This window comes from Drosophila biarmipes, chromosome X, assembly GCF_025231255.1.
Source record: "Drosophila biarmipes strain raj3 chromosome X, RU_DBia_V1.1, whole genome shotgun sequence".
In the NCBI taxonomy this organism is placed as follows: domain Eukaryota; kingdom Metazoa; phylum Arthropoda; class Insecta; order Diptera; family Drosophilidae; genus Drosophila; species Drosophila biarmipes.
The window spans coordinates 22,238,187-22,264,326 of record NC_066611.1 but is presented as its reverse complement, the minus strand read 5'-3'; the positions used below and the strand labels follow the sequence as shown (position 1 = coordinate 22,264,326).

The 26,140-nt window shown below is 47.5% G+C and overlaps 7 protein-coding genes across 14 annotated transcripts in view; 4 read left to right on the top strand and 3 right to left on the bottom strand.

Moving 5' to 3' along the window:
* Positions 1 to 12: 12 nt before the first annotated feature.
* LOC108023424 (peroxisomal targeting signal 1 receptor) lies at positions 13 to 2,034 on the top strand. Its single transcript, XM_017092910.3, has one exon. The coding sequence runs from the start codon at positions 136 to 138 to the stop codon at positions 1,810 to 1,812; it is 1,677 nt and encodes a 558-aa protein (XP_016948399.1). The 5' UTR covers positions 13 to 135; the 3' UTR covers positions 1,813 to 2,034.
* Positions 1,963 to 2,928, bottom strand: LOC108023427 (mediator of RNA polymerase II transcription subunit 18). The gene is made up of 3 exons (XM_017092915.3): positions 2,709 to 2,928; positions 2,356 to 2,642; positions 1,963 to 2,300 (listed from the first exon to the last, which is right to left on the bottom strand). The coding sequence occupies exons 1-3, from the start codon at positions 2,837 to 2,839 to the stop codon at positions 2,059 to 2,061; spliced, it is 660 nt and encodes a 219-aa protein (XP_016948404.1). The 5' UTR covers positions 2,840 to 2,928; the 3' UTR covers positions 1,963 to 2,058.
* A 295-nt stretch (positions 2,929 to 3,223) lies between these two features.
* Positions 3,224 to 6,891, top strand: LOC108023655 (germ cell nuclear acidic protein). 2 transcript variants are annotated; one of them, XM_044093447.2, is made up of 6 exons: positions 3,224 to 3,363; positions 3,427 to 4,870; positions 4,929 to 5,255; positions 5,321 to 5,975; positions 6,041 to 6,298; positions 6,363 to 6,891. In XM_044093447.2, exons 1-6 carry the CDS (start codon positions 3,316 to 3,318, stop codon positions 6,667 to 6,669), a joined length of 3,039 nt encoding a protein of 1,012 aa, XP_043949382.1. In that variant the 5' UTR covers positions 3,224 to 3,315; the 3' UTR covers positions 6,670 to 6,891. The 2 variants fall into 2 exon arrangements, with proteins under 2 accessions (XP_043949382.1, XP_016948764.1); XM_017093275.3 differs by having other exon boundaries at positions 3,253 to 4,870.
* Positions 6,892 to 7,340: 449 nt separating this feature from the next.
* On the top strand, positions 7,341 to 9,952 carry LOC108023700 (coatomer subunit delta). Of its 2 annotated transcripts, none has more exons than XM_017093329.3 (8): positions 7,341 to 7,540; positions 7,682 to 7,721; positions 7,791 to 8,014; positions 8,081 to 8,493; positions 8,552 to 8,746; positions 8,807 to 9,120; positions 9,189 to 9,300; positions 9,361 to 9,952. In XM_017093329.3, exons 1-8 carry the CDS (start codon positions 7,538 to 7,540, stop codon positions 9,653 to 9,655), a joined length of 1,596 nt encoding a protein of 531 aa, XP_016948818.1. In that variant the 5' UTR covers positions 7,341 to 7,537; the 3' UTR covers positions 9,656 to 9,952. The 2 variants fall into 2 exon arrangements, with proteins under 2 accessions (XP_016948818.1, XP_016948817.1); XM_017093328.3 differs by having other exon boundaries at positions 8,549 to 8,746.
* Positions 9,953 to 10,239: 287 nt separating this feature from the next.
* Positions 10,240 to 12,069, top strand: LOC108023747 (uncharacterized). Its single transcript, XM_017093386.3, has 4 exons — positions 10,240 to 10,386; positions 10,446 to 10,507; positions 10,576 to 10,693; positions 11,541 to 12,069. The coding sequence occupies exons 1-4, from the start codon at positions 10,352 to 10,354 to the stop codon at positions 11,626 to 11,628; spliced, it is 303 nt and encodes a 100-aa protein (XP_016948875.1). The 5' UTR covers positions 10,240 to 10,351; the 3' UTR covers positions 11,629 to 12,069.
* A 2,000-nt stretch (positions 12,070 to 14,069) lies between these two features.
* On the bottom strand, positions 14,070 to 14,801 carry LOC108023748 (uncharacterized). The gene is made up of 2 exons (XM_050889832.1): positions 14,438 to 14,801; positions 14,070 to 14,366 (listed from the first exon to the last, which is right to left on the bottom strand). The coding sequence occupies exons 1-2, from the start codon at positions 14,595 to 14,597 to the stop codon at positions 14,224 to 14,226; spliced, it is 303 nt and encodes a 100-aa protein (XP_050745789.1). The 5' UTR covers positions 14,598 to 14,801; the 3' UTR covers positions 14,070 to 14,223.
* Positions 14,802 to 17,420: 2,619 nt separating this feature from the next.
* The window catches only part of LOC108023490 (uncharacterized), a 33,768-nt gene continuing 25,048 nt past the window's right edge, over positions 17,421 to 26,140 (bottom strand). For all 6 annotated transcript variants that reach the window (XM_050884860.1, XM_050884863.1, XM_050884869.1 and 3 more), the window contains one exon: positions 17,421 to 20,539. In XM_050884860.1, the coding sequence (XP_050740817.1) occupies positions 18,687 to 20,539 (1,853 nt within the window). In that variant the 3' untranslated portion in view covers positions 17,421 to 18,686. The remainder of the gene's footprint in view (positions 20,540 to 26,140) is intronic.

The following is a 26,140-nucleotide window of genomic DNA, read 5'->3' as shown; positions in this document are numbered from 1 at the left end:
AAGGCGATAACCGCCGATACAATGCTCAGGTAATCTTGGTGGACATTTGGACCTTTGTTGTGGACCTGACTTGGCCTCTCCTCTTATCTCCGGCTGCTCCACTTACATTACGTAGCATCCTCCAACTCGAGCACCATGTCGTTCCGCCCGCTGATCGAGGGCGACTGCGGCGGCGTGAATCCGCTGATGCAGCTGGGCGGCCAGTTCACCCGCGATGTTGCCCACAAGGATGAGGGCTATGTGCAGCGGCAGTTTGAGCGGGGCGCTCGTCCCGAGGACCAGTTGATCAACGAGTTCTTGGGCCAGGTGGCCGCTCCGCCACAGTCCTTCCAAATGGACACACTGCTCCAGGAGATGCGTGACATAAACATCTACGGAAATCCACAACAGCAGATGCACCAGCAGCAGGCGGAGCAGTGGGGCCAGGACTTCGCACGTGGTCTAGCGCCCGCCCTGCCCAACAAGATGATCCACATGCAAGCGCAGCACCAGGACCTGCAGCACGCCCAGGAGTTCTTTGACGAGCCCCTGATCAGCAGCCAGAACTTCCGACCGGTGCATCGGCAGCCGCTGATGGCCATTACAGCCAGTCAGCAGCAGCAGGACCCCTTCTTTGACTCGGCCATGGAGACCATCGTCACAGACAACCTGCCCCAGGCGCCGCAGGGTGAGTCGCTGGAAGATTGGATCAGCGACTACCAGCGCAGCGCCGAGCAGAAGGAGCAGACTGCCTCCAACTTCAACGAGAAGTTTTGGCAGCGGTTGCAGGACGAGTGGCAGAAGCTGGCCGACGAAAACGAGCATCCATGGCTATCGGAGTTCAACGACAATATGGACGCCTACAAGGAGTACGAGTTCGCCGAGGAGAACCCCATGTCCGAGCTGGAGAACGCGTTCGAGAAGGGTAAGGAGTATCTGGCGAAGGGCGACATACCCAGCGCCGTTCTCTGTTTCGAGGTGGCGGCCAAGAAGCAGCCGGAGCGCGCGGAGGTCTGGCAGCTGCTGGGCACTTCGCAGGCGGAAAACGAAATGGATCCGCAGGCCATAGCGGCGCTAAGGCGAGCCTACGACCTGCAGCCGGAGAACCAGCAGGTCCTAATGGCCCTGGCCGTCTGCTACACTAACGAGGGATTGCAGAATAACGCCGTGCGTATGCTGTGCAGCTGGCTGTCAGTGCATCCCAAGTACCAGCACCTGGTCGCCGACTTTCCGGAACTGCAAATCGAGGGCTCTTCGCTGGCATCGTCCCTAATTGGCCCGAGTAAGCTGCGCGATTTGCAGCAAATCTACTTGGTGGCGGTGCGTCAGAATCCAGCGGAGGTGGATGCCGAGGTCCAGGAGGCGCTCGGCGTGTTGTACAATCTTTCCGGGGAGTTTGACAAAGCAGTGGACTGCTACCAGGCCGCACTGCAGGTGGATCCTCAGAATGCCAAAACATGGAACCGTCTGGGCGCCAGCTTGGCTAACGGTTCGCGTTCCGTGGAGGCGGTGGAGGCCTATCAGCACGCGCTACAGCTGCAACCGGGCTTTATCCGGGTGCGCTACAACGTGGGCGTGTGCTGCATGAACCTTAAGGCCTACAAGGAAGCCGTGGAGCATCTGCTGACGGCGCTCACCATGCAGGCTCACACCAACGCCGTCCGGGAGCTGCCCAATGCAGCGATGGCGGCCACCAGCAGTGGGCAGAACCAAATGTCGGAGTCTATTTGGAGCACATTGAAGATGGTCATCTCCCTGATGGGTCGCAGCGATCTCCAAGGCCACGTGAGCGATCGCAATCTGGCTGCGCTTAACGAGGCCTTCAAGGACTAACCAGCCAGCAGCTTCATTATTCTTTCGGAAACCCATTTGTTGTCTTATATATTTTTCTGTCGTTTACTCTGTAAGCAATTCAATATTTCTGTGGTATCTAAGGATAAATTTGAGATATGTTTCAGTTATATATTGTAATGAAACCATTCCTTTTCGATTATTTGTTGTCTCTATATTTTTCTATGTCCTAATCTTTAAGCAATAAACTTACTGTTGAAGAAACATGAAGTGCGCATTCATTACAGGCTATGGCATTCCGCCCAGCCGCTTGTAGTCAATCTTCTCGAGCTGCACTAGCGGCTTCAGCTGTTCGGCAAACACGCGCATCTCCTCGCCGACGTTCTCCTGCCCCGTGGGCGCCACCACAGAGAGTTCCACTATGTGAGACTGCGAGATGGGCTCGTTGGCCATATCTTGCTGCTTGCCAGGCACGATTTTAATTAGTTTGGATACGGTGATCTTCATGCGGCCCTTGCGAAACATGTAGCCTGGAATTCTTCAATGTGTTGTTATGTGTGCCATTAATGAGATGTTGTTTCGCACCCTTTGCTATGTACTCGAACTCCAGGCGGAAACCCATCTCTGTGAGAAACTCCAAGATGCCGTTGGTGCAAGCGCAGTCCATGCAGCTGCGCACTAGCGTAGGTCGGCGCTGGTCCACCTCGGGGTTTCCCAAGTAGCGCATCTGGAACGGAGCATCGCGACCGAGTGCCCGGCGTACGCGGAGCAGCAGCGGCTGATTGGCGTTGGGCTGGCGCAGACTCATACACACCTCCAGGTCGTGAAAGTGTTCCGGCGAGGTGTCCACATTGTCGCATAGTCCCTTGAGCCTGTGCGTCGGCGTTTAAATAACACAATTAGTATGTTTGATTGGTTCAAACCCAGGGGTTATTCACCTGTGCATCAGGTGCTCCACGGCGGAGTCCAGGATGGAGCCCTGCAGCAAGTACTCCAGGTTGGGAAGGAAGCGGTTGTTCATCGCGTGTGAGAGGGACTCCCGCGCTGATGACACACCTGACATGGACATGGATGCAGTTGGGTTTTGCCTGGCCTATAAACTAAAGTATTTCAAATTGGGTTTTAGCCACCGGCCTGCTTTGTTTTGTTTATGTTATCGTTTAGCCAACACTGGTTTCACCAGTGCTGACGTTTTCAGTACATTTATGATCAGCTTTAGCTATTTTTAGCACTCATAATAATAAATACCAATAAATGACTCTAAAATGTATAAAAGTAAGATCATTTTGGTTCAAACCAAATGTATGTCTAATCATGGTTGATGCTTGATAAGTGCCGTGATGAAGCAATTGCATTTTGAAGGGTGCTCAGTGGACGAGAACCTATCTTTTTTGTAGCTATAGCTAGATTTTGGCCAGCGAGTAAAAGTGACAATCGATACCGATAACAGCAAGCCGACGCGCACAAAATATAAATTTTACGAATTTGTTTAAAACATATTCTTAAAGACAATTTCACCGTTAAGCCCTCAACGACGCCACCAAAATGGCGGATCATAAGTATAGGCTCTTCAATGCGGTCGATCCGAGCAAAGTAAAGGTTCCTTTCAATCAGAAATTCGCCAATTTGACGCTATCCTCCCACAAAAAACGACAGCAGGTGTCCTTGGTGCCGAAGGAACAGCCAGCGAAGATAAATCCTCGGGAGAAGGATCAACAGACGGCAGAATCCATGCGCGGAAACTTGGGTGCTCCGCTCGGCGGAGAAAACGTGGAGGACACGCATCACGATCTCGATGGCTCCGATTACATGGACGCCCTGCAGCTGAGCTGCAGCCAGGATGTGGGCGATGTGGAGCACCTGTCCACCGGCATCAGCAACTTGACAGTGCAGGAGCCAGAGCAGCCGCCCAAGCAAGAGATCTCCATTTGCATATCCTCCACCACGGAAGAGAACGAATCCGCTTCCTGTATCACTATTTCCGATTCCAGCGATGACGAAGCTGAGCCGTTGCCCCCCGACAGCATGGCAGTAAGTGATAGAACCCCAGCAACCGATCCCGATCAGGAGGTCATCCCACCACCCATGCTCTCCACCGTGAAAGTGCAGCGCATCGAGGCCTTCCTGCGGGATGTGTCGATGGAGCGGCGCGAGATGGAGAGGAATGGCCCCCTGACACCATCCCCCCTCTCGTCCGCCAAGCGGCAATCCCGGATAGCCGAGGCCGATACTGAATCTATGTCACCGCCCGACGAGGACTGGCAGCCACCGGTTTCCAGGCCGATTGACAGCAGCAAACGACTGGCGGACAACGAGACGCAGGTGGACACCATCTGCTCGGCGGATATGACGCGCTTGGACAGCAGCAAGCGTCTGGCGGACGACGAAACGGACGCAAATACCCTGGGATCAGGGGATCTGGAGCCCAGGGATAGCAGTAAGCGACTGGCGGACAACGAAACCGAGCTAAACACCCTGTGTTCCGACAGCTCTGGTAGCCATAATTCAACGCTCCACGAGGAGCAGCCCGTTCCAGAGGAATCCATTGAAATACCAGAGACCAGCAGCGAAGGCGAGCCCACGCCGCAGAAACCCAGTTCCGGTTCCTCAACATCGGGCGAGGACGAACTTGGATCCGTTCAAGTGAGCAGTATTAATATATCAGCCAAGATCAACATCAAGATTAGCATTCCCACCATGGGCTCGAGCTCAGCGGAGGATGAAGGCGATCAGTACCCATCGCCCAGGGCCACAAAGTCTCTGCCCAGTTCCGAAGAGGTGCAGCACCAGGAACAGCATCGCCAGCAACGGGAGCCTCAGAATTCCGTTCACCAAAAATCCATGTTGTCCACGGGCGATGCCTCTGAGGATGAGCAGTTTCTCACCCATGCAGAGAAGCTGCTGAATCAATTGTATGGAAAGTCCTGGCAAACACCAGACGTGATCCGCACTCTAAAGCGCTCCAGTGGCAGTGGCGGGAAAACAGCTCCGCTAAGGCCCAGGAATACTCCAGCAACAGCGGCTACCACTGCCAAAAAGAAGAAGTCACGTCCTCCGCCCGTTAGGCCGGACGAAAGTGTCCTTGGGAACTTTAGCATATGTACTAAATTAGATTTGCTTTTTGCAGAACATCAAGTAACACTGTATTTTATCCTCAGTTACCCGACCCCTGCGCGCAACTCAAACTCCTTTGAACTCAACTCGCCTGCCTCCTGTGCGAGCTGTCCAAACGGAAAGACGTCCGCGTAACCAGAAACCAGTGACGAGGCCACGCACAAATCACGTCGACGAAGATCGCTGGCGGAAGCTTATTGATTCTGATAGCGGCACAGATGCTTCTGACGACGAGGACGCGGATGCCACGTTCAGCGAAAGCGGCAGTGACAGTGACAGCGATTCCGGCAAGCAGGGCGGTGACCTTACCTACCTAGACTTAACCAAAGATGAAGTGGAAGTTATCAGCAATCCCGACGAAGATTCAGAGTGTAAGACTATGGTCTACAATGCATCCATTTTTTTTTTAATTGAGGGATTCGTTTACTCTTTTTAGCGCCCAAGATTCATCGTCGCCTGGACGATATACTACGGTCTTGTCGTGCCAGCGTTAAAGCCAAATTACCTGCCACGCCACCGCCCCAGGCCACCACTCGCCGCCAACTCTTTACACCGAACGCTGGCTTTGAGGATGAGATCGAGGCCAGAGCGATAGTGGACAAGGCATTAGACTTGGACATGCTCGATGAAGTGGAGAACGACTACTTGCCCGGTACTCCCGTGCACAAGCGGGTGCAAGAGGTAAAGAAGAAGCTGGGTATTGGGCAGCAAGTACAGACAACGCCCCAGCAAAGCCCGATCCTCAAGTTGCTCATCCCACAAACGGCGCCGCCAAAGGCCTTTGCTCCTCCCAAACCCACTGCCCCACCGAAATCCACTGCCCGCAAGCCCAAGAAGCAAAAGGAACTCCCACCAATCCAGACCAGCGGCAAATTAAGCTTCCTGAAATCTCTGGAGGGGCAAGTGAGTCGGGATCGGGCAGACAATGAGGCCTTCTTCTATCGGGAGAACTTCGCTAAGAATAAGGATCAGTTGGCCGAACATCTCTACAAGATGTTCAACGCCCAGGTGTTCAACAACGAGCTGGATGTACCCATCACCTGGTCCAAACTGCTGCGGAACACAGCAGGACGGTGCATGAACAAGCGCAAGTGGGTGGTACTTTACCCTCCTAGATAGAATACCCAATAAAGACATCTTTCTGCTTCATTTGCAGGCTTAACCAGCGCAGCAGCGTGGTGGAACTGAGCGTCAAAGTTCTTACTACGGCGGATCGTCTACGTTGCACCTTAATACATGAACTGTGCCATGCCGCGGCATGGGTTTTCAATGGCGAGGGTGGCCATGGGCGTGTGTGGAAGATGTGGGCTCAGCGAGCCAACGACAAGTTTCCCGAGCTGCCACAGATAAAGGTCTGTCACAGCTACAATATAGAGTTCAAGTACACCTACAAGTGCCTGAGCTGCGACAAATCGTAAGTGTTCACAGGCGGGTTATAAAGGATATTATTACATTGTGATCTCTTTTTTGCACCACAGATCACATGCGCACTCCCGTTCCCGCAAGGTGGAGGAACTGCGCTGCAGGATCTGCCGCGGACCCATCACCCTGTTCCTGAACAAAAAGGACAAGCAGGGAAACACAGTGTCCACTCCGGCGGGTGAGGCCAAGGGATTCGCAAAGTTTGTCAAGGACAACTTTCAGAAGCACAAGCAGGACAATCTCACCGCCGCCCAAGTGATGCGTATCCTCAGCGTGGAGTACGCCAAGCAGAAGGGTCAGTCGGCAGGGGAGACAGCGGCGTCGATCGCCAGCCAAGTGGAAACGCTGACACTAGACGACTAGTCAAACTGTCTGAAGTGGGAAAGGTATTAAAGATCGGACAAAATATAGCTCAATATTTAACCCATCTCAACATACCAGAAAATCCGATCAAAACTCAAATCAAACCGATAAAGGGATCAGATGTATATTTGGTTTTATGTATTTTATTTTGTAGTTTATATTGTTTACTTGACTAGAAAGCAAAGTTTCCATTAAAGTTTGGCAGGCAACATTCGAATGAAACGGGCACTTAAATTTAGTGTTGCGAACCGCGTTCTGGCATAGCCGGTGTTTGCTGGCAGTGTTGAGAAAGAGAGCAGGTTATGGTAGTGCCACCCTGTAAACTTTAAGGGGTATGCTTGTTTTGCAGTGACTTCATACGGATGTTCAATTTATGGGGTTTGGACACTAGTAAATGTGTTCGCTTAATATTTTAGGTTTATAATTCAATAAAATAAACGTGAGGAAACTTTAAAAATAAAATATGAATAACATAAATACACATAACTAATGTATATTTCTAATATGGTGTATATTATTAGATATGTATTATAAGATGTTAAGAGCTTTGACACAGCTTGCAAGACATTGCCACTTGGCAGGTAGAAATGGTAATATGCAGGGTATCCCACATGTGCACTCTTCAACGTGAACGGGAACCTTCAATGATTCCCGCTCAGGCGCTCTGGTCACACCACACAACGCACACGCACACACACAGCGTAAACATTTTGTCGCAGAACCGAACACGTCAGCTACGCGGATTGATTGAAAAACAACTCTTCGAGCGCCCCGCAATTCCGATCCGTAGCAGCAGTCTATCCTGCGCCGTCCGCATCCGATCCGCGAAGTATTTCCCCAGGGCTAAAACGTCAAGCGCAGCAGCAAAATGGTAAGAGCCCCGACCTGACCCGCAACACGCACACACATACACGTCGGCGATTTTGGGGCTTATCTATCGGCTGGGGAGACTGTGTTCCGGAATTGTCATTAAACCTACTTTTCCCTATCCATATCCGTATCCGACTTGCAGGTACTCATTGCTGCGGCAGTATGCACGAAGAACGGCAAAGGTGAGTTGGCTGGCCGAGATGGCCCCGAGGCACAGGTCCATGTTAATAACAAATAACTTATACGCACAGTGATTCTGTCACGTCAGTTTGTCGAGATGACGAAGGCACGCATCGAGGGTCTGCTGGCCGCCTTCCCCAAGCTCATGACCGCTGGCAAGCAACACACCTACGTGGAGACGGACTCGGTGCGCTACGTCTACCAGCCAATGGAGAAGCTCTACATGCTGCTGATCACCACAAAGGCCAGTAATATTCTGGAGGACCTGGAGACGCTGCGCATCTTTTCGAAAGTGGTGAGTTCCTGACTCGTGGCCACAAAACCAAGTGCTATGACACTCCTCCATCCAACCCGAAAACAGATTCCCGAGTACAGCCACTCACTGGACGAAAAAGAGATCGGGGAGAACGCCTTCAGTCTGATCTTTGCCTTCGACGAAATCGTGGCCCTGGGCTACAGGGAGAGCGTCAATCTGGCCCAGATCAAGACCTTCGTGGAGATGGACTCGCACGAGGAGAAGGTCTATCAGGCAGTGCGGCAAACGCAGGAGCGGGAGGCGCGCCAGAAGATGCGCGAGAAGGCCAAGGAGCTGCAGCGCCAGCGCATGGAGGCCAGCAAGCGGGGCGGTCCATCCCTAAGCGGCATGGGCGGACGCAGCGGCGGTTTCAGCGCCGACAGCTTCGGCAGCAGTGGCGTTAGCAGCAGCTCTGGCTCCTCCAGTGCCAACATCGGCATAACCTCCATCGACGTGGACACCAAATCCAAGGCGGCTGCGTAAGTCGCTTTTAATTTTATCTTGTTTCTCGGTTAATCGTGGCTCTTTCATCAGTAGTAAACCAACATCGCGCAATGCCCTCAAGCTGGGCGGCAAGTCAAAGGACGTGGACAGTTTTGTGGATCAGCTGAAGAGCGAGGGCGAGAAGATTGCCAATCTGGCACCTGCGGCGCCCGCAGGAAGTTCCAGTGCTGCAGCCAGCGCCAGTGCAGTAGCCAAGGCAGCTATTTCGGCGGATATCCACAAGGAGAGGTAAGAGGTTTTCCCTTGATTTGCCAGTCCTTTATCTAATGCATAACCCTTTGTTACCAGTGTGCATCTGAAGATCGAGGACAAGCTGGTGGTGCGTCTGGGACGCGATGGCGGAGTGCAGCAGTTCGAGAACTCCGGCCTGCTGACATTGCGCATCGCGGACGAAGCCTACGGCCGCATCTTGCTGAAGCTGTCCCCCAACTACATACAGGGCCTGCAGCTGCAGACCCACCCCAACGTGGACAAGGAGCTATTCAAGTCGCGCACCACCATTGGTCTGAAGAACCTGGGCAAGCCGTTCCCCCTCAACACCGACGTGGGTGTGCTTAAGTGGCGCTTCGTCTCGCAGGACGAGTCGGCCATTCCGCTAACCAGTATGTCTGCCTGGACCGCACTTTGTCTCACAGTTTCTCACGCACTTGTACCTCTCGCTCTTTTCCAGTTAACTGCTGGCCATCGGACAATGGAGAGGGCGGGTGCGATGTAAACATCGAGTACGAGCTGGAGGCGCAGCAGCTGGAATTGCAGGACGTGTCCTTTACCATCCCCTTGCCGTGAGTAGATGGCCGCTAATTGTCCTCAAGGGATAACTCGTTCGTTTCGCTACTTCACAGGATGAATGTTCAGCCCACGGTAGCCGAGTACGACGGAACCTACAACTACAATGCACGCAAGCATGTGATCCAGTGGCTAATCCCCGTCATCGATTCCGCCAACAAGTCCGGCTCCATGGAGTTCAGCTGCAGTGCTTCCATTCCGGGCGACTTTTTCCCCTTGCAGGTGTCCTTCGTCTCGAAAACGACGTACGCGGGCGTCGTCGCCCAGGAAGTGGTGCAGGTGGAAAGCGAGGCGGCGGTCAAGTATTCGAGCGAATCCATACTGTTCGTGGAAAAGTACGAGATCGTGTAGGCCGCGCCGCTGGCCACGCCCACCTAAGTAGTACATAAATATACCTATAAATCCATTATTTTTCCGGGGGCGACTCCATGCGATCCCATACGATTGATACAAACGCTGCAGCATGTTAAAGATTATTTTTATATGTTTCAAACTTTGGATATTTTTGGAGCTAACATCTTCTCAGAGCGAGTAATTCAAAAAAAAGCAATTGCTGAAAATCATAAAAACCAATTAATTTAACTAATTTTGTGCACTCCAAGCGCTGCGTATAACGGCATATAATAAATTAAAGGCAATTAGTTGTAATTGGCGATTGTAAAGTGTTTTGTTTCCTGCGCTTCGTCGCATCCTTTTTCATTTGGAGTATTTTTTATGTTGAATGCTATGAATAAACTATACACAATACACATACATACAAATACTGATAACAGAAGAGGTTGTGTTGTTAATGATTTGCTGAGATGCTTTAGTGTATTCGATACAAGTTATTTGTGCTTAAAAAGTATACAATTGGACGTTTTTAAAATATTTACTGATTTTTACAACATCATGCCCACTGTACTTGGTATTTTTTGCGTTGGACCTTTTGGTATTTCTGATCTTAGCCGCCTCCGGTCACACTGGCCATTGTTTTGGTTATTTTCTTCTTGCTTTGTTTTTTTCACTGCACTTCGAGTTCTAAGTTGCGAATTAAAAGCCTCGCCCATGGAACAGCAACTGGAGGAGGTCTTGGCGGACATGTGGGTATCATGTGGGAGTCCGAAGACCTCAGCTAATAGCGAATTTTACCTCTTTGCAGCGCCGCGCGTCAGGACACGGTGGGTGCTCTGCTGGCGAATCGGCAGGGCTTGTGTCTGGGCAGTGAGTATTATCGGCTCCTGAGTCTGATTAATCGAATACCATAATGCCAATGGACGCTTCCATTCCAGCCAAGGGAGACATTGACCCCAACGTATCCGGCATCGGAATGGCCATATGCGAGCAGGTGGCCAAACTGGAGCCGAACACCAAGGTCCCAGCCACAATCTGCCTGTACAGCGGCAACAAGTAAGTGGAGAATCCTTATCGATGGGGTGGGCCGGGGTGGGTGTACCTAGCCTAAGTGTTGGGGACTTAGTTGGAGAAGCCTCGTGTTACTACTTCTTTAAAGCCTTATTATTTTATATATTTTCAATCAAATTTCAGGGTTTTTTCATGATATTTGTACCCTATAGGCTATTGGTAGGGTTGAAAACCTAGTTGGAGAAGCCTTGCCTTCTACTACTTCTTTCGAATCTTATTATTTTATATCTTCTCAATCAAATTACGTTTTTTTCTCTATTTTTTGGGAAGTAAGTTTTATAAGATCCTGTGGGCGATAGATACTTCTAGTAGGACAACAACTTTCCAGGAGTTTTGGTTTCATCTACTTCTTATTGTACTTCCAACTAACCCATTAATATTTTATTTCATACGATATAAAATCTTATTTGTTCAGTAGTATTTATGTAGCTACATATATTTGGGGCTGATGGTGACACCTCAAGTTTCCAGGAGTGCTGTCCTCGTCTGTTTTTTCTGTATTCCCAATTATGACAGAATTTTATTGTTTATTTCATATTAGAATCATGAAGATCTAATATTGTTGTCTTATTAGCTTTATTTCATTCAAACATGCATGTATGAATATTTCCATAAAACGTATGTTTCTATTATAATTTTGCAATGTTAATTACGTTTTAAATAATAACCACTAAATTAGCAATTGAGTGGATTTTTTTATGCAGATTTTTTTTGTAATTATTTTCATATCTACCATAGTAAGATACTTGTTGACAGGCATAGGCGGCCCACTTTTTTGTTTGAATAACTTTGCTGGCAGTGCCATAGTCAATACCCATTTCTACCCCTGCAGACGCTGTGTGATCCAGAAGGATGGCGAGATCACGGGTGTGATCTTTAAGCAGCAGACGGCTGCCTCGGCGACCGCCGCCAGCAACTAGCAGAAGCTGGGGCCTCAAGCGCAACTCTCAGGCCAAATACGCAAGTCAGGATACGGATACAAAGTCAGATGCAGATGCAGCTGCAGACGCAGATGCACATACCAGATACAGATTCATATATCTTCCAAGACGCGCCAGCTTCGCTCGATTCGTTTTAGATGCCCGGTGGCAGCGCCTGTTACATTTGTCTCTCGTTCTAACCGATAACCATAACCATTGTTTTGTACGACTCGCATAGCATTAAGCATTACGATTACGATTACGCATTATGCATCACGCATTAAGCACTGCTGTTAATCGCCATGTCTAAACCAGCCTAGCGCTATCACCATGTACATATAAACTTTGTACGATTAAGCTCCAAAAAGTGATCGAAGCATAATATACATACCGAAACCAATTGCAATTATAGCAATGAGGCAAAAGCCTGCAGGCAAACAAGCTTTTGAACTTGGCAGTTTTCTCGGTTTTCAGCCGTAATTATTCAATCATAACGGCGTGGTGGGGTTCGTGCTGCAGTTTCTGGCGCGTTTTCCGGGTTTGCATTTTGGGTTGGGTGCACCGCATCGAGGAAGTGCCGCCGCCCACGTCATGTAAGAAGAAGTGGTACATACACAAAGGCACAGACGTGGACATGGCATGCTGCATGCAACGATGCAGCCACTTCCCAGCGGTATCAGTAGTGCCAGCAGACAAATTGCCGCGCATTCCGTGGTCCGCGAGCCATGGTTTCTGTGATACAGTGGAACCTCTTCAGCTGAGAGCATGGAATGAGGCTTTAGCAAAAATATTTTAGGTCAGAAATCATCTAACAAGATTTCTAAAAACTTAAAACATAGCTAGTTGTTTGACTTCTTGCGATTGATACCGGCATCGATTGGGTTAATATTATATTAAAAAAGTATTAAGTTTTATTTTAAATGAGTTTTCAGATCCAAGAATAAAGTCGTTACTTTACAGTCTTCTTTCTATAATAAAGACTATACTCTTTTATATAGAAATAGAGCTGTATAGTACAGACTTTGCACTATTTAGTCCTTAATCTATACTATAATTCGAGTGCTGTCTCTGGTATACTTTTAAAAGTGTTAAAGTAGTTTAAAGCCCTTTAAAAATGTAGAACTCTTTTGGTGTTTGATATTGAACAGTAGAGAGTAATATATCCTTGGAGACCATTTATTGGCATACCCCTTTGCAATATAGGTATTCCTAGGACAAGATAAATAAAAACTCTACTTTCTCGGGGTTGACTGTATTTCGAAAGTAGTATGACAACACACAAAAATGTTCGACACGAACGGCGCCTATTATCTATGGGAAATCTTCGCCGGCACCTGATGTTGGTCCCGGTCTCGGGTCCCAGGTCCCTGGTTCCTAGTGGTACCGCCAGGAGGAGGAGCTCGCTTGGCTGGTTTCGTGCCTTAGACGGGCAGGCCAGGTGATGAAATTCCGTCCCCTCGCTTGCAGTGTGCATTTCAAAACTCCGCAAAATTAAAAAGAAAAATAAACAGGTCTGCTTAACTCCTGCACATCTGCCAGAAACATACCCACTCTGTTTGTGCCTCGTGTTTACCTGTTGCACAGCCCCCGAACCCAAACAGCCTTGAACTTTCACCACGGGCCATTGGCGACCCACGTGTGGCATCTAGGCCTCCGTCTCCGCTTCTTTTTTCCGCTTTTTTCCTCACTTCTGTGGGTGTCGAAAAGCTGCGGCTGTGCAAGGTAAATACCACAGAGACAACAAAGTTGATAAAACATGACAGAAACAAAAAAATGTACACCGAAATTGGCAGCCAAGGTGCGTTTGTTTAGCCACCGCAGTAGAGCCTTCAACTTGAATTAAGCGTTCAGTTGGATGGGTCCATTGAGGTCTATATCCATGTGTTTGTTTCGATACGTCGGAGCTGGAGAGCCCTAAGGGTGTCTTCACTTTTCATATCCTTTTTCTTTATTACTCATACGCAGCGTTGACATACTCACATATACTATACTTTCATAATTAAATACTCAAGATATTGATGCTTTATTTGCTGCTTGAAAATGGGTTTTTTTTAGCACTAGCCCACTTATTAGGGGACATTCCTTAGCGATCTTCACTCTCGCTTTTAAAGAACCGTAAAGACGACGAGAAAAACTGGTTGCCTTTTTCACAGCGAAAGTGCCACAGGCCAGATGATTCACGGTGCAGCCGAAAAGAAATTCCAAATTCCCCGGCGACCTGCTGCATTTCTCACACAGCGAATCCAATCCGACCGGACCTGATCCAAGACCACTAGGCGAACAGCTGGCGGGCGTAGAGAATTACGATATGTGTCGGACATGAAAATTCCCCCTTTCGAGACCACAAAAAAAACGTGAGTTATGAACGGCCATTCAACATAAATCGGGCGAAGGAAAAATGCGATAAATAAACAAAGTACTCCCGAGAAATAAAAGTGCTATAAGAGCTATGTGCCATGTTACATTTGTAGCAAATTTTCATATGTTCGGTTCTCCTAGCCAAGTCTATATATACATTTAAGTGATCTATTAATATGGCTTTATCTTCTAACTAACGAGGCACAGAATTTGAATTTTATGAACAGCCAGGCTTGATCAATAAAAGACAATCGATACGTATGATTGTGAGTAGATCAATTCCATGCTTGATTGCAGTTCGATTAGGCCACTAATTGGCTGCACTTCGGGGGGTGGGAAGCAGCTGCACAGGAAGAAGCGTAGGGTTTTTTGGTATAAGCCTAAAAAAAAAGAAAAAAAATGTTCTTTATATTTATGATATAATTATGATATGGTGTTTTGAAGATCCTACTTGTACTTAAGTGGACTGTGAATATTCCTCGTGGGGATACCATTTTGGGCATCTTTTCGCCCTGTGTACCCACCCGCGAAGCTGGCGAACGGAAACGCAACCCGTTGGCGACTCCATGCGATACATGTCCATATCGGGCGCCTATCATCTCACCACTCATATTGCTCCGTTTTGGGTAATTATGTCATGGGGAGTACGGCTAATCGCCGGCGCGAAATTCCCTCACCCGCTGCCAACTATCACGTCATCGCGTCATCGGTCTATGCTGTACACATGCTATATCTTTATAAGCCTTGTGCCTCGAAATGACGACATTTGGACTTCGAATATGTGGATTTTGTTTACATTTCTGCCGCTACGCAGATAAATAAATTGAACGCTTGGAACTGATATCCATATGTCAGACTAAATGTGTTATAGTAATATGTCCTTTCATGTAAATGATTTTCTTTGAATAATATTTTAAGTACAGAGTTTTCAATTACTTATTTAGTTTAAGGTTAGGTTCCTTGGTTTTCAACCCTGAAAAATGGAATATTATAGTAGAGAATTTTAAATAGGCATATATATTTTCGTTATGATACTTAATAATTTACCCACTATCGCCAGAATCGATAGTGAAAATAGTTTAATAGGCATAATTTGATGACTATTTATATCTTGATCGTAAACAAGTGGTAGGCGGCTCAGCAGGTGACGCCAAATCGCATGAAAATAAATAAATATATCTTAGTGACGCCGACTTCTTTTGAGAAATGCTGACGCCTGTGAATCATCATCGTCGTTTTGGGGAACTCGACTTCGGCTCATCCCCATATTTGGTCAATTTCAAAACTGATTGGGTTTATTACACAAGCTCCGTGAATCATGGGTGCTTCACTCGACCATATGGTATTCGAATATTTTCGGCATCTTGTAAGGCCTAACTGGACATCTGCTCAGAGGGCGCCAATAAACCATCATTAGTTTTAGATACATTATCTTATGTCACTGCAATCTGTGGAATTCAAGTGCTTTTCTACTGCAATTCGTTATCGGCAAGTCTCTTATCTGCCGTAACGGCTGTAAAGTGGGCATTTAATTGTTTCCCTCTGAGGGGAAATTTGCATGCGACTCATGGGAGTCGTCGACTGTTTGTCTGGCCAATTGCCTTAAGTGAGAAATACACACAATACCGCGATGTTATCTTCGCCTTTCCCATATTGACTCCCGATTCGGATTCGGATTCGGATTCTCGGGCGGCGGTTGCATAATCGCGTCTGGCGAGTGTTTTGCTACAGATCTGAGTTCCGTGCGCGGGGCATTACCTATAGATCGCACATAGTATCGCCCAACCGCCCGCCACATCCCCTCTGCGCCTATGTATATGCCAGATAATTAAAACAATTGATGCGATTTCTCGCACAAATGTGCCAAACACGATCGTTCAATTTATATTTAGTCGATCGCCTTCATCCGTCAAATGATCATCAATAGGCCCCCTTTTGCCCCCTCTTTTCGGTCAAGAACCGCTGGCAAGAAATTGAATCGATTAAAAATCGATCAGTAGTTTTTTTCTGGGCCTCGCCGAGTTTGTTTTCGCCTTTGTGACAAGACGAATGCTGGGGGCGCGGTGCCATTTGCATTAGGATCTTAGTAGTAGTGAAATACTTTGTTGCACTTTGTGTACTTAAATTTGGCATATTATTTAAACCGTTTACTTTATACTTTACCAGGAGTATGAAAACCATCTGGTTTGATAGATATTCCTCCAATTTTCGTTCAGTGCCTCTGTGTTTCGTCATCAGCCGAGCACCAGATCAGCATCATCATTAACATGCCGCCACCTCTTGAATCACTTTCTACTTTCACTGCTGCACACGCACACCGTCGCAGCGAAACGCAGACCACTGCACCATATTCATTTCGCACTTGAACGCTAATTTGGCAAAAATTGACGTCAGTGCTGGCTGGCGGCCCTTTGGCCCAAGACAGACCATCAGATACTCTCAGTTACAATAACTTCTTCGATCGCATCCCCAAGATTGCGATGTAAGTACTACGTACATGCCTATGGTATGTATATATTTGTGAACGGCATATGCCTTAAGTGGATTCTGCGACGCAGATGCCTGAAATACCTGATCTCAGGCACTTGCTGATTGCTAATTACTTAGTTGGGCAAACACTAAGTGTGTTTATCTCAAAGAACCCTCAGCTGATCACACAGATCGGTGCTTCCGCAAGGTGGCATTACAGCTTTTGACCGCAGGTGCAGATACTGTACAGCAGGGGCCAGCTAAAAGTTCCTTGGGTTCGACTCTCAAAACCGGACCTTGAGCATTGGAAAGAAGAAAATACCATCCACAGTAGTGCTTAGGGATGTATTATACCTACCAGTTCAATGTGAGAGATCATATGACGGCCTTTATTCTGGTGCAAACTGATCTCAGGATCGCTATTCGGTTGCATCTTTAAAGATATCTTTTACTGTCTCGGCTTGTATCTTGTCTGGTCGAGCTTGTACCTCCTTATCCACTGACCTCGCTTCGCAGGGTCAGCCTCGCCAGTCGGCTGAGAAACACATGCGGTTTGATCTTGATCGCGCACTGAGTTAACGCGGCCTGTAAGTAGTAAATAGTGCGGCAGTAAAAACCCACATGTTTGGCCAAGGCAAATAAATTCATCTAAATTAAGAGACATGCGCGGCTGTTCTTGTTAACACTGTTAACAGCCTCAAAAGATTGTTGTTACAGCAAAGATCGATGAGATTTTCGCTGGTGTGACGTCTACATTTTTCCGCGGGTCAATGAGCCTCCGTCACGCCATACATATATTTCAGCTTTATCACTTGATACCAGCAAATAGCTCGTCCAAAAGACTAGTAATCTTGGGTCTCGCCACTGCTGAAACATTGCCACCATATCATTGAGCCATCATATCTTTGAGCAGTACATATTCTAACGCCCGTACCATCTCCCATTCCAATAATAATAGCCATTGCTTTAGGGTGATATTTAGTTTGAAACAATCGTTGCTTCGTTTATTCTCTTCAAAGGTTGTCGTTGTGCATTTGCATTACTCTTCTTTTCCTTCTGTTCAATATGAAAACAGCCGCTTGTTGCAGTGTACTTGTGCTGAACCTTACATATGCTGCTAGGAACATCGATTTTCGACTAAAGTATTCCTCGTCCCGTTTTAGAAAACTAGAAACGCGGAACAGTGCTTAATCGTCGATTGTTTCGCGAGAGAAAACAAAAATAAACCTTAGCCTAGGATGGAGTTCAATGTGAAAAATTATACACTTGAAGAAATTTTCAATGAACTTGTCGCGTGAATCGTTAAATAAATAATCAAGGAGTTGAAGAGTGGAAAAAACATAGGATTAACCTAACTTACGTTTATGCGTAGTGTATAAAGTAGTTAAAGTTAAACTTTAATTTTTCATCGCTTCCGTTTGTATATGAGATGCTTTATTCGTGAAGTAAAAAAAAGAAATGGTTGGGGTAAGACGAACGATACGAAACGAAACGAAACGAAACGAAACGAAACGAAAGAAACCTAATGGTATATTATGGTAAATGGAGTGATTTAGTTGAAAGTTTTGGTCAAAATGAAAAAGTATTTGGATTGCCTTTCTTCTGTGCTTCTTAAAAAATAATGTATGAGCGTATGTATATATTTTTGTATTTTTCTATTCTTTTCTTTTTTTGCTTTTACTTTTCATTTTCGTTTGTCGTGTAAATATGTGAGAAAGTGAAAAAAACATCACAGCTAAAACTTCAGTACATTTTCTCGTGGTTCGAAATTAATCAAGAAAAAAAAAACAATTAGTGTATATACATATGTAGATTAAAGTTCTATTTTTCTCTATAAATATACGCTTACAAAATGTACCTTATGTATCGCATATAAATATATGATTATGCTCCTATTTTTGCATGCTTTTCCTTGCCATTTTTGTCATTCCAATTTTGCGATTGCGATTGCGATTTACTTGATATATGTAAGTATACGCTGGTCCAGCGCCTGGAAATGGGCCCCTATCTCCTGGGCAAACATCGGATACTCGAGATGCACCAGTGGTATAGGGACCCATTGCCAGGCGAGCCACCCAGCTGAGATTTTAGGATTGTGTTTTCTTGAATACAGTACAAACTAAGCGATCCTAACTGGCTTAACGACTAAAAGTACTTGCTGGCCCCCATTGTTTTTGATCAACCCCCGCCCCGGACCGATCGATCCCGGTCCGATCCCGGCCTCGCCTCCCTTAATCGTCCCAGCTCCATGTGGGGTCCAGTTCCTGGTTGATGCGCCACAGCATCAGCTCCATGCAGGCACGCGAGTCCTCGAAGCTGCTGTGACCCGTGGTGCCGTCCCCGCACTGGATCTCCCGCTTCAGGTGGACCTTGGTCAGGTGGCGCAGGGCCCGGCGGTACGGAAAGCCACTGCAGTGCGGGAAGCTGATCGAGGTGTCGATCAGGGTGTTGTGCACCAGGCGCAGGGCGCGCAGATCGTTGTCCAGTCCGTGTCCAATGAGGATGGTGTCCGCCGTAATCAGCTCGATGAGATCGCGCTGCACCTCGGCCAGGCTCTTGGCGCCGGAGCGCAGATCCCGCTCCGTAATGCCCGAATACCGGGTGTTGTAGTCGATGATGTCGCACTCGGGGCGCACAAAGTGCTCGTACACCAGCTGCCCGTTGAGGGCCACCAGCGAGACCTTGGTCACGTCCAGGCCCCGGCCCGTGTAGCTCATCTCGCAGTCTAGGGCGTACACGGCGGGCTCGTCGTTCCGCTCCCTGTGCTGGGTCCGCACGAAGTCGTAGTAGGGTCCATTAACGCCCACCACCGAACCGGTCCACACGTGGCGGTCGCCCAGGCAGCAGCCTGGCGAGGATTCCTCTCCCTCGTTGCAGCACGTCCAGCGGCCGTGGCACACGCCGTCGTAGTAGCGTTGGTACTTGCCCGAGTGGTAGTGGCACTCCTCGCGCGTCAGATACTCGCCGGTCAGTTCGTCCACCAGAAAGTGGCGCTTGCAGCGGGCACACGGCTTGGCCAGACTGCGCTCCACCTGGACGTACTGGCAGTACTTCAGCTCCAGACTCAGCTCGGCTTCGCCGGTCGAGGAGGAGGACGATGAGGATAAGTTGGAGGACTCGCATTCGCTGCCGCTCCACTCGCCGCCGGACTCGGAGTCCAGGGAGCGTGGCGAACTGTTGCCGGAGTCACTCGAGGTGGCCACCTCCTCCTCGACAGCAACGCGGGTGGTCAGCCCGTCGTGGCAGTTGATCAGCGTGACCGCCGGAGCAGTTTCGGCCAGTGCCGCTGCGAAGCTCATGTGCGGCAGGCACTTGAAGATCTCGATGGCGCCCTCGTGGACCACGGACTCCACCGGAAAGCCGTAGACGCGCAGCAGATGGTGATCGATGACATGTCGCCGGAGCTGCTGCACCAGGGTTTTGTCGTCCAGATCCAGTTGCTCGTACTGTCGCAGTGGGGGCACCAGGAAGTTGGTATTCAGGCGACCACGTTCCCGCTCACGGCGCCATTCCAGAGCGGCTCCCGGCATCAGGGTGCGCTCGATCCGCTTCCGGTTGCCATTGGCATGGGGGGAACTGGTGGGCGAGCTGGTGGGCGAACTCAGAGCCGAGGAGGAGCTGCTGTCGCAGGTCTTGCGCTGGTTGTTGCCGCCGTGCTTGGCGGTGTTGCTGCCGGGATGTTGTCCCATGTTGCTGCCGCTGCACTTGCCCGTCTTCTTGTTGCTGCCGCGCTTCTGATGCTGTTGCTGTTGCTGCTGTGGGTTGTTGCCGTTGGGATTGGCCTGCTGTTGGCGCCACTTGCCATTGGTTGTCTGCTTGGTCTTCTGGCCCACCATGGAGGCGGGGCCTCCGGGCTTCTGGCCCATCTGGTCGGGATTACGGATCTGCTGGCCGGACGTCTTCTGCTGTCGCTTCGAGCGGCTCTTGTTGCCGCCCGCGCCATGGTTGTGGCAACCGTTGCCGCCGTTGCCACCATTGCCCTTGGGCTTGTTCAGGTGCTCCCGGCTGGAGTCGATGTCCTCGCTGGTCGCCTCGCTGCTGGTGCTATTGCGATGGCCCGGATTGTGCTGCCCAAGAAATTTGTCTGTAAAAGTGAAGAGATACGACATTTAGATGAAATAAGTATCGGTTAGTGTTTAAGTATGGTTTGTCTTGTCAATTCAAGCAGTTAATTCATTTTGATTTTAATTGATTATTACCTAATAGTAAACCCTATTTAGAAGTATTTTCTGACTGGAAAGACAATTTCATTTTTACATTAATTCAGCAAATTATATTCAGCTAATCGAGTTATTAGTTTTGAATGAATCAAGTTATTTAATGCGAATGTCGCTGGCCCATTAGTTGGTATTTATGTTATTAGGAATAGAATTTATTATTTCACAAAGACCTTTTCCATGAATGGTTTTAGTTTTTTAAATTTCAACGTAACTCAATTCATGAGGCACATCTGTTGAATTTCTAGCCATACAATAAAATATTCAAATTTCTGATAACAGCCTACACACACGCTCGCACACAGGCGCAGGGCCCAAATACTCAACACACACGCTTATCAACAAGCGCCACGTGCTTTTGAGTTTCGCTCTCTTTTCCGCTGTTTCCATACTATTCTCTCTCCGCTTTATGTGTTATTACACTGGGAAAAAGTTTTCGAACTTTGCGGTAATTGTATTTTGTGTGTACGTTTTTGTTTACTTGGTTTGTGAATATCTTTGAAATTATTTACTCATTATTTATCACTTTGTTATCAAGCAATACACTTCTGTTTAATATAACAGCAGGCTTTTTCCCAGAGCCATTGTATGTACCTGATTTTTGACAGTGTGATTTGATTCAGGAAAGGTTACGCATGACTGGAAATTGACGCATGGGTGCGGGGTTCCTACCTCGAGTTTTGCTAATTCAGCTTATTTGGTTGCCACCCAACGGGCGTGCCGAAGGGGGGCGGCAGGTGGGGAGGGGAAGAGCGGCCCCTGTTGACGCATTACAATTATACACTCTTTATTATGACTATTATGTGCCGCCTGTTGCCACTACCTCCACTATTAAGTGCTTTATGTGTGTGCCTCTGCTTCCGCATTTAGCTCATCATTTTCTCCATTCCCATTTCAATTCTCGTTCTCGACGTATCGTTAAGGTTCCGAAAGGGGGCATTGTGGGGGGTGTTGCCAGGCGCCGAGGGGGGGGGGGGGGGGGGGCTTAAGCTGGCTTGACCTGTTGGCGAAGATTACTGTGGAACTTTTTGGGGCTTACATTCTGCCTGGGGTTCATCACGCCTTATAAACAAAGAGTCCAGTTGATTGAATGGCACTACTTGAGCCGAATGTATGAATATTAATGTGACACCTAGAGTGCCTTATTGGAGGCCACATTTCAACTGGTTTGTCCCATCATTTAAATAATTTACGAAGACAAGAAGTCCTTGCCAATATAACAATCCCAATGTAAAATATCTACCTATCTATTGAGGATATTCGAACTGACGCACTTGAGGCTTCCTATGACGGGGTCTTATGACGCCTCTCGTGTCGACGGCATTTTCTTATCTGCTTCCTACCTGCTGATTTGTGAAGTGCCAGCCGCTTCCTTGTAGTGAAAAGCGCTCGAGCACTTCCTTAACACTCGTGTCGTACTCCCCGCTTAGTGTACATAGTATAGTATGTAGCCCGATTTGGTTGCTGAAATTGAATTTCAAAGCGCGCATAGATAAATCATATGGCGAGGTGGGTTTGTTGACTTCGCCGAGCCGAAGGACGCCGGGCCACTAAGCACCCAGACGTGAGCTGGAAGCTCAAAGACCCAATGGGATCATCAGGGGGAGAAGAAATGATATCGGCCGGATCGAGTTATTGTTTACATATGTACCCTCACCACATGTGCGAAACTCATACTAGTTGAGTATGTATTTCCATCACGTATGGCTTAGTACGAGTACATAGTGCGTGGTCAACGATTAGATAAGGCGTGGCCAGTTTTGGGCGTGTTTCGGCTCGCCATTTGGCCGTTTGGCCATCTGTCCAACTCTCGGAAGCCCAACGAAATGTTGTTTTTGAACGCTTTTACGACGGGCCCTATATATTTGTCTTTATCGCTGGCCAACGCACGCGCTAAACTCTCCAAATAGCCTTGAAAACTAATAGAAGAACATAAATTTATGCTTATAATATATGTTCATGCGATTAAAAGGTAAACATAGGCAAATGTGGGGTATGATCGGGGATCCGACTACTCCTCGCCGACTGAGGATGTTAAGGATGCTTTACTTTCGGCATTGGTCACACTAAAAATTAAATACTGAATTGCATTATGTCCTCAAGAATTATCTGTGACTATTTCACCAAGATAGGATTATGATTCCATGCATAAATTAATAATCCATAATTAATGTAGTAGGGGGTTCTAGGTACTCTCCATCAACCACCAAACGATCTTCGGAAGGATGATTTACTTTCGCTATCGGTCACACTAAAGTCAGCATCTAAATGCTAAGCATAATACAGCTACAAGACAAAACTTATCTGTGGCTATATTTTACAAAGATAATATTATGATTCCATCCATAAATTAATGTCGCACTGAAGTGACCATATTCTACACAGTTCCTCCAAGGGCGTTTAATCTCTCTTCGTCAGTAGACCTTAACCTTAGAAGGGGTACGACTGAACGTACGTAAAATCACGATTAGATAGTTTAGTTAAATAAGTGAGACTAACGTGTCAGGGGCTGACAAATGATAATCCATGGGCGTACACGGTACATAGGACATACATGGTAAGAGCGCTCGTGATTTAAACTACGAGTGGCGTAGAAATTGATTTAAATACTAAATTTAACCACCATATTACGGGCATGGAAACACGCAAGTTGCGGCATGACAAAGGGGAAATGTATATTGAATAATTGGGAACACTTAAGCGATTGCCCAACTACTGTTTTCAAACCAATTATATCTACTCTATCGGGGAAATTGAGCCAAATCTTTTTGCACGCCCAAAGTGGGAACCTAGAAGCCATGCGCCATGTGCCAGATTCCAGTTACTCAGCCTAGAGTCTACCCACATTTCTGGTTACCGGGCAGCGATAAGATGTGCGTGTCCAGGGGCCCACAATTATATTCCTATTCCGATTCCCGACTGACTGGCTGACCAATCTCCGATTTCCAGTTACCTACGGCAACAGCGTCCAAAAGTTCCCTCAAGTGCCGCGATTGTCTCTGCACCTGTGATTGTGATTCCGATTCCCATTCCGATTGTAATTTTGATTGGGACTGCGACTGCGAGCGTGGTCGAGTGCCGAAAGTCGCCGTTCTAATCAGCCCTCCGATGCGGCAATCCCGAAAAATAGAAACAAATCACATCGACTGGGATAGGAATTATGAATCCAACAGCTCTTGAAGTGATGAATCGCGGGGACCCAGAAGGTCGTATATTAACCCGTCACCGGTATATATTTACTCATCCCAGGAGAGTACTGAAAGGTGGAACTTTGCTATTTAATTAGCTATCGCCGAGCAGTCAACTGTCAAGATAGCTGTCCATAAATATGCATTAGTTTTTATCAATCCACTCTGCCCAGCTAGTGACGCAATCTATGTTATAATTCCCAGCTATCACGTCATTGGGCCAGCCATTTTTCAGTTTATTTCTCTGTTTTTGGTCAGATCCAAACAGCATCCCAGGTACTGCTCAGAGTGTAATTTTCCACGACTTAAAAACGACCTTCGGCTTTATGCGGCGCTTCCTGTGCCAAGACGGCGAACAAAATTACTCGTCTCGCAATTGGTTTGTGCATTTTTAATGAGCCCCAAAACTTGGCTTTGAGCAAAACCAAAAATGACTAAAAAATGTATAACTATAATACTCGTAAAACATCATCGCAATAGTTAATTGTGAGCGAACATAACACGCTCACGTATGTCACAACATCCCGTCGACGGTCCAAAGTTTTTGGCATAGTCCAATAGCAGCCTTTAATGTAAACTAATATGAGTTTTATTAATCAAATACGGCTGCCCATATGCGTATGCAAAACGTTGCCATTGAGGTCAGCAGAAGGGGCACGAAGATTTAATAACTTCCAAGCCAAAAACAAACACGCAATCCGCACTTTGTTGTGTTCAAATCATTAGATAATGACAATACCTGGCAACTGATCTGCTGGTTTCTGTCTAAAACGCACACCCAGGCCCGTAAATTCGCTTTATCAGGCGTTTCTTTATTCTGGAACCCATTTCGGAATAGCCCGATTAATAATCTTTATATCTTTATGTGCTTATTAGGTGTATTCTAAAAAACAATGTTCAACAATATTTGCCCCGCGATAAATGTTCTAGGAATAACGTTATGGGGTCTGCTTCGAATGCGGCTAAAGTTTAGAGTGCCAGTGGGTCTCTAAAAGGATACCTTTTATGTTTTATTAGATCTAAGTACTCAATTAAATATGTTTCCCAGAACATTATGGTTTCTTTTTTGTGTTCTATCAAAATAATTTCAAAGTAATCCTTCTTCTGAAGAAGAGGTCTAGAAAATATTTACTTATAGATAAAGGCAAAGACTATAATCTTGTTGTAAAGAACCACTGATGAAGATAACTATGAAGACTAAGGAAGGAACGAAACCAAAGGTAAAAACTAGAATTTTTCATATCACTAAGGATTTCATCTGTGTCACGTCAACATGACACTATACCACTTCCAATTGATTTGTCCATTTTATAGTGCTGACATAAGAGGTGAAAATCCCTTGCGTTTCTGAACTTTCTCCCCGCGCTTAACCGGGTGCGAAGATCTCGGCGTGATCTTTGGTCCCCAAGCTCAGATCGGATCGTATCGTGCCGTATTGAAGACGGGGACGGGGCTCAGACATTGGGTAAACGCCCGGTGCTTAAACGGCGAACACGTTAACCTTGACTATTGCCGGCGGCGGCGGCGGCGGCGGCGAATCACAGACGTCGCAGACGGCCGGCGGGTGGGGGCAACGAGGGGTTAAGTGGAGAAGCGTTGCGTTGTGAGCTATTCCAAAGATCGGCAAAGAAATGCGAATGCGTTGGGTTGGGGTTGCTCACGATGATGTGGTGATCGGGCTCAGCAATAATAAACGGAATTGCGAGCACTTTTTACGATTGTTATACAAGTATTGCGGCCAGAGATTTCAGGCGGCAGTGGTCTTTAATGGGTTAATAATGCCAACAGGCTGCCGAGTGTGTGTGCGTGCAGTACAGTGCGGACCCTACGGATATATCAGGTTTTGGAAAAAAGAATGTGTAGATGAGGATAGATTTAGTGGTCATTCCCTGTCTTTTTGCTTTCCAAAGAAACACTTTCGAAGCATACGCCTATGGACAGCACTGTACGCGTCTTACAACGAGGTGACTGTGTTTTATTGTGGCATGTTGCACCGTTAGTTGGCACCACTTTAAATGGCCAGCGTAATGAGTTCAAGTTGTCTTTGGACTCGAATTGCAACTGGCCCACAGCGAAACAATCGCCGGAGAAAGGCCAAGAGGCGCGGGAAGAGATATATAAAGAGATATATACCATATATAGCCTCAAATCCGATCCGTGTGAGCTTCAGTGGGGCGTGAAAAACGCATTCGCCAAATGCCGGGCCACAAAAACCGCACTGCCGCCGCGGGGAAGTCATTCGTTTTGGCCAAGGCAATTATCTAATGAGTGTGTGCCACA

Bases quoted from the DNA above. Each gene is read 5' to 3' on its own strand.
- LOC108023748 (XM_050889832.1), bottom strand. From the start codon at position 14,597: ATGAGTGGTGAGATGATAGGCGCCCGATATGGACATGTATCGCATGGA. The intron at 14,367-14,437 runs GTAGGATCTTCA...CTTTTTTTTTAG, and splicing joins CACAGTCCACTTAAGTACAA to GCTTATACCAAAAAACCCTA.
- LOC108023747 (XM_017093386.3), top strand. From the start codon at position 10,352: ATGGAACAGCAACTGGAGGAGGTCTTGGCGGACAT. The intron at 10,508-10,575 runs GTGAGTATTATC...CTTCCATTCCAG, and splicing joins GCAGGGCTTGTGTCTGGGCA to CCAAGGGAGACATTGACCCC. The intron at 10,694-11,540 runs GTAAGTGGAGAA...CTACCCCTGCAG, and splicing joins TGCCTGTACAGCGGCAACAA to ACGCTGTGTGATCCAGAAGG.
- LOC108023700 (XM_017093328.3), top strand. The intron at 7,722-7,790 runs GTGAGTTGGCTG...TTATACGCACAG, and splicing joins ATGCACGAAGAACGGCAAAG to TGATTCTGTCACGTCAGTTT. The intron at 9,121-9,188 runs GTATGTCTGCCT...GCTCTTTTCCAG, and splicing joins GTCGGCCATTCCGCTAACCA to TTAACTGCTGGCCATCGGAC.
- LOC108023655 (XM_017093275.3), top strand. From the start codon at position 3,316: ATGGCGGATCATAAGTATAGGCTCTTCAATGCGGTCGATCCGAGCAAA. The intron at 5,976-6,040 runs GTGGGTGGTACT...CTTCATTTGCAG, and splicing joins CGGTGCATGAACAAGCGCAA to GCTTAACCAGCGCAGCAGCG. The intron at 6,299-6,362 runs GTAAGTGTTCAC...TTTGCACCACAG, and splicing joins TGCCTGAGCTGCGACAAATC to ATCACATGCGCACTCCCGTT.
- LOC108023427 (XM_017092915.3), bottom strand. From the start codon at position 2,839: ATGTCCATGTCAGGTGTGTCATCAGCGCGGGAGTCCCTCTCACACGCG. The intron at 2,643-2,708 runs GTGAATAACCCC...GCCGACGCACAG, and splicing joins GTGGAGCACCTGATGCACAG to GCTCAAGGGACTATGCGACA. The intron at 2,301-2,355 runs GTGCGAAACAAC...GAAGAATTCCAG, and splicing joins GTTCGAGTACATAGCAAAGG to GCTACATGTTTCGCAAGGGC.
- LOC108023424 (XM_017092910.3), top strand. From the start codon at position 136: ATGTCGTTCCGCCCGCTGATCGAGGGCGACTGCGGCGGCGTGAATCCG.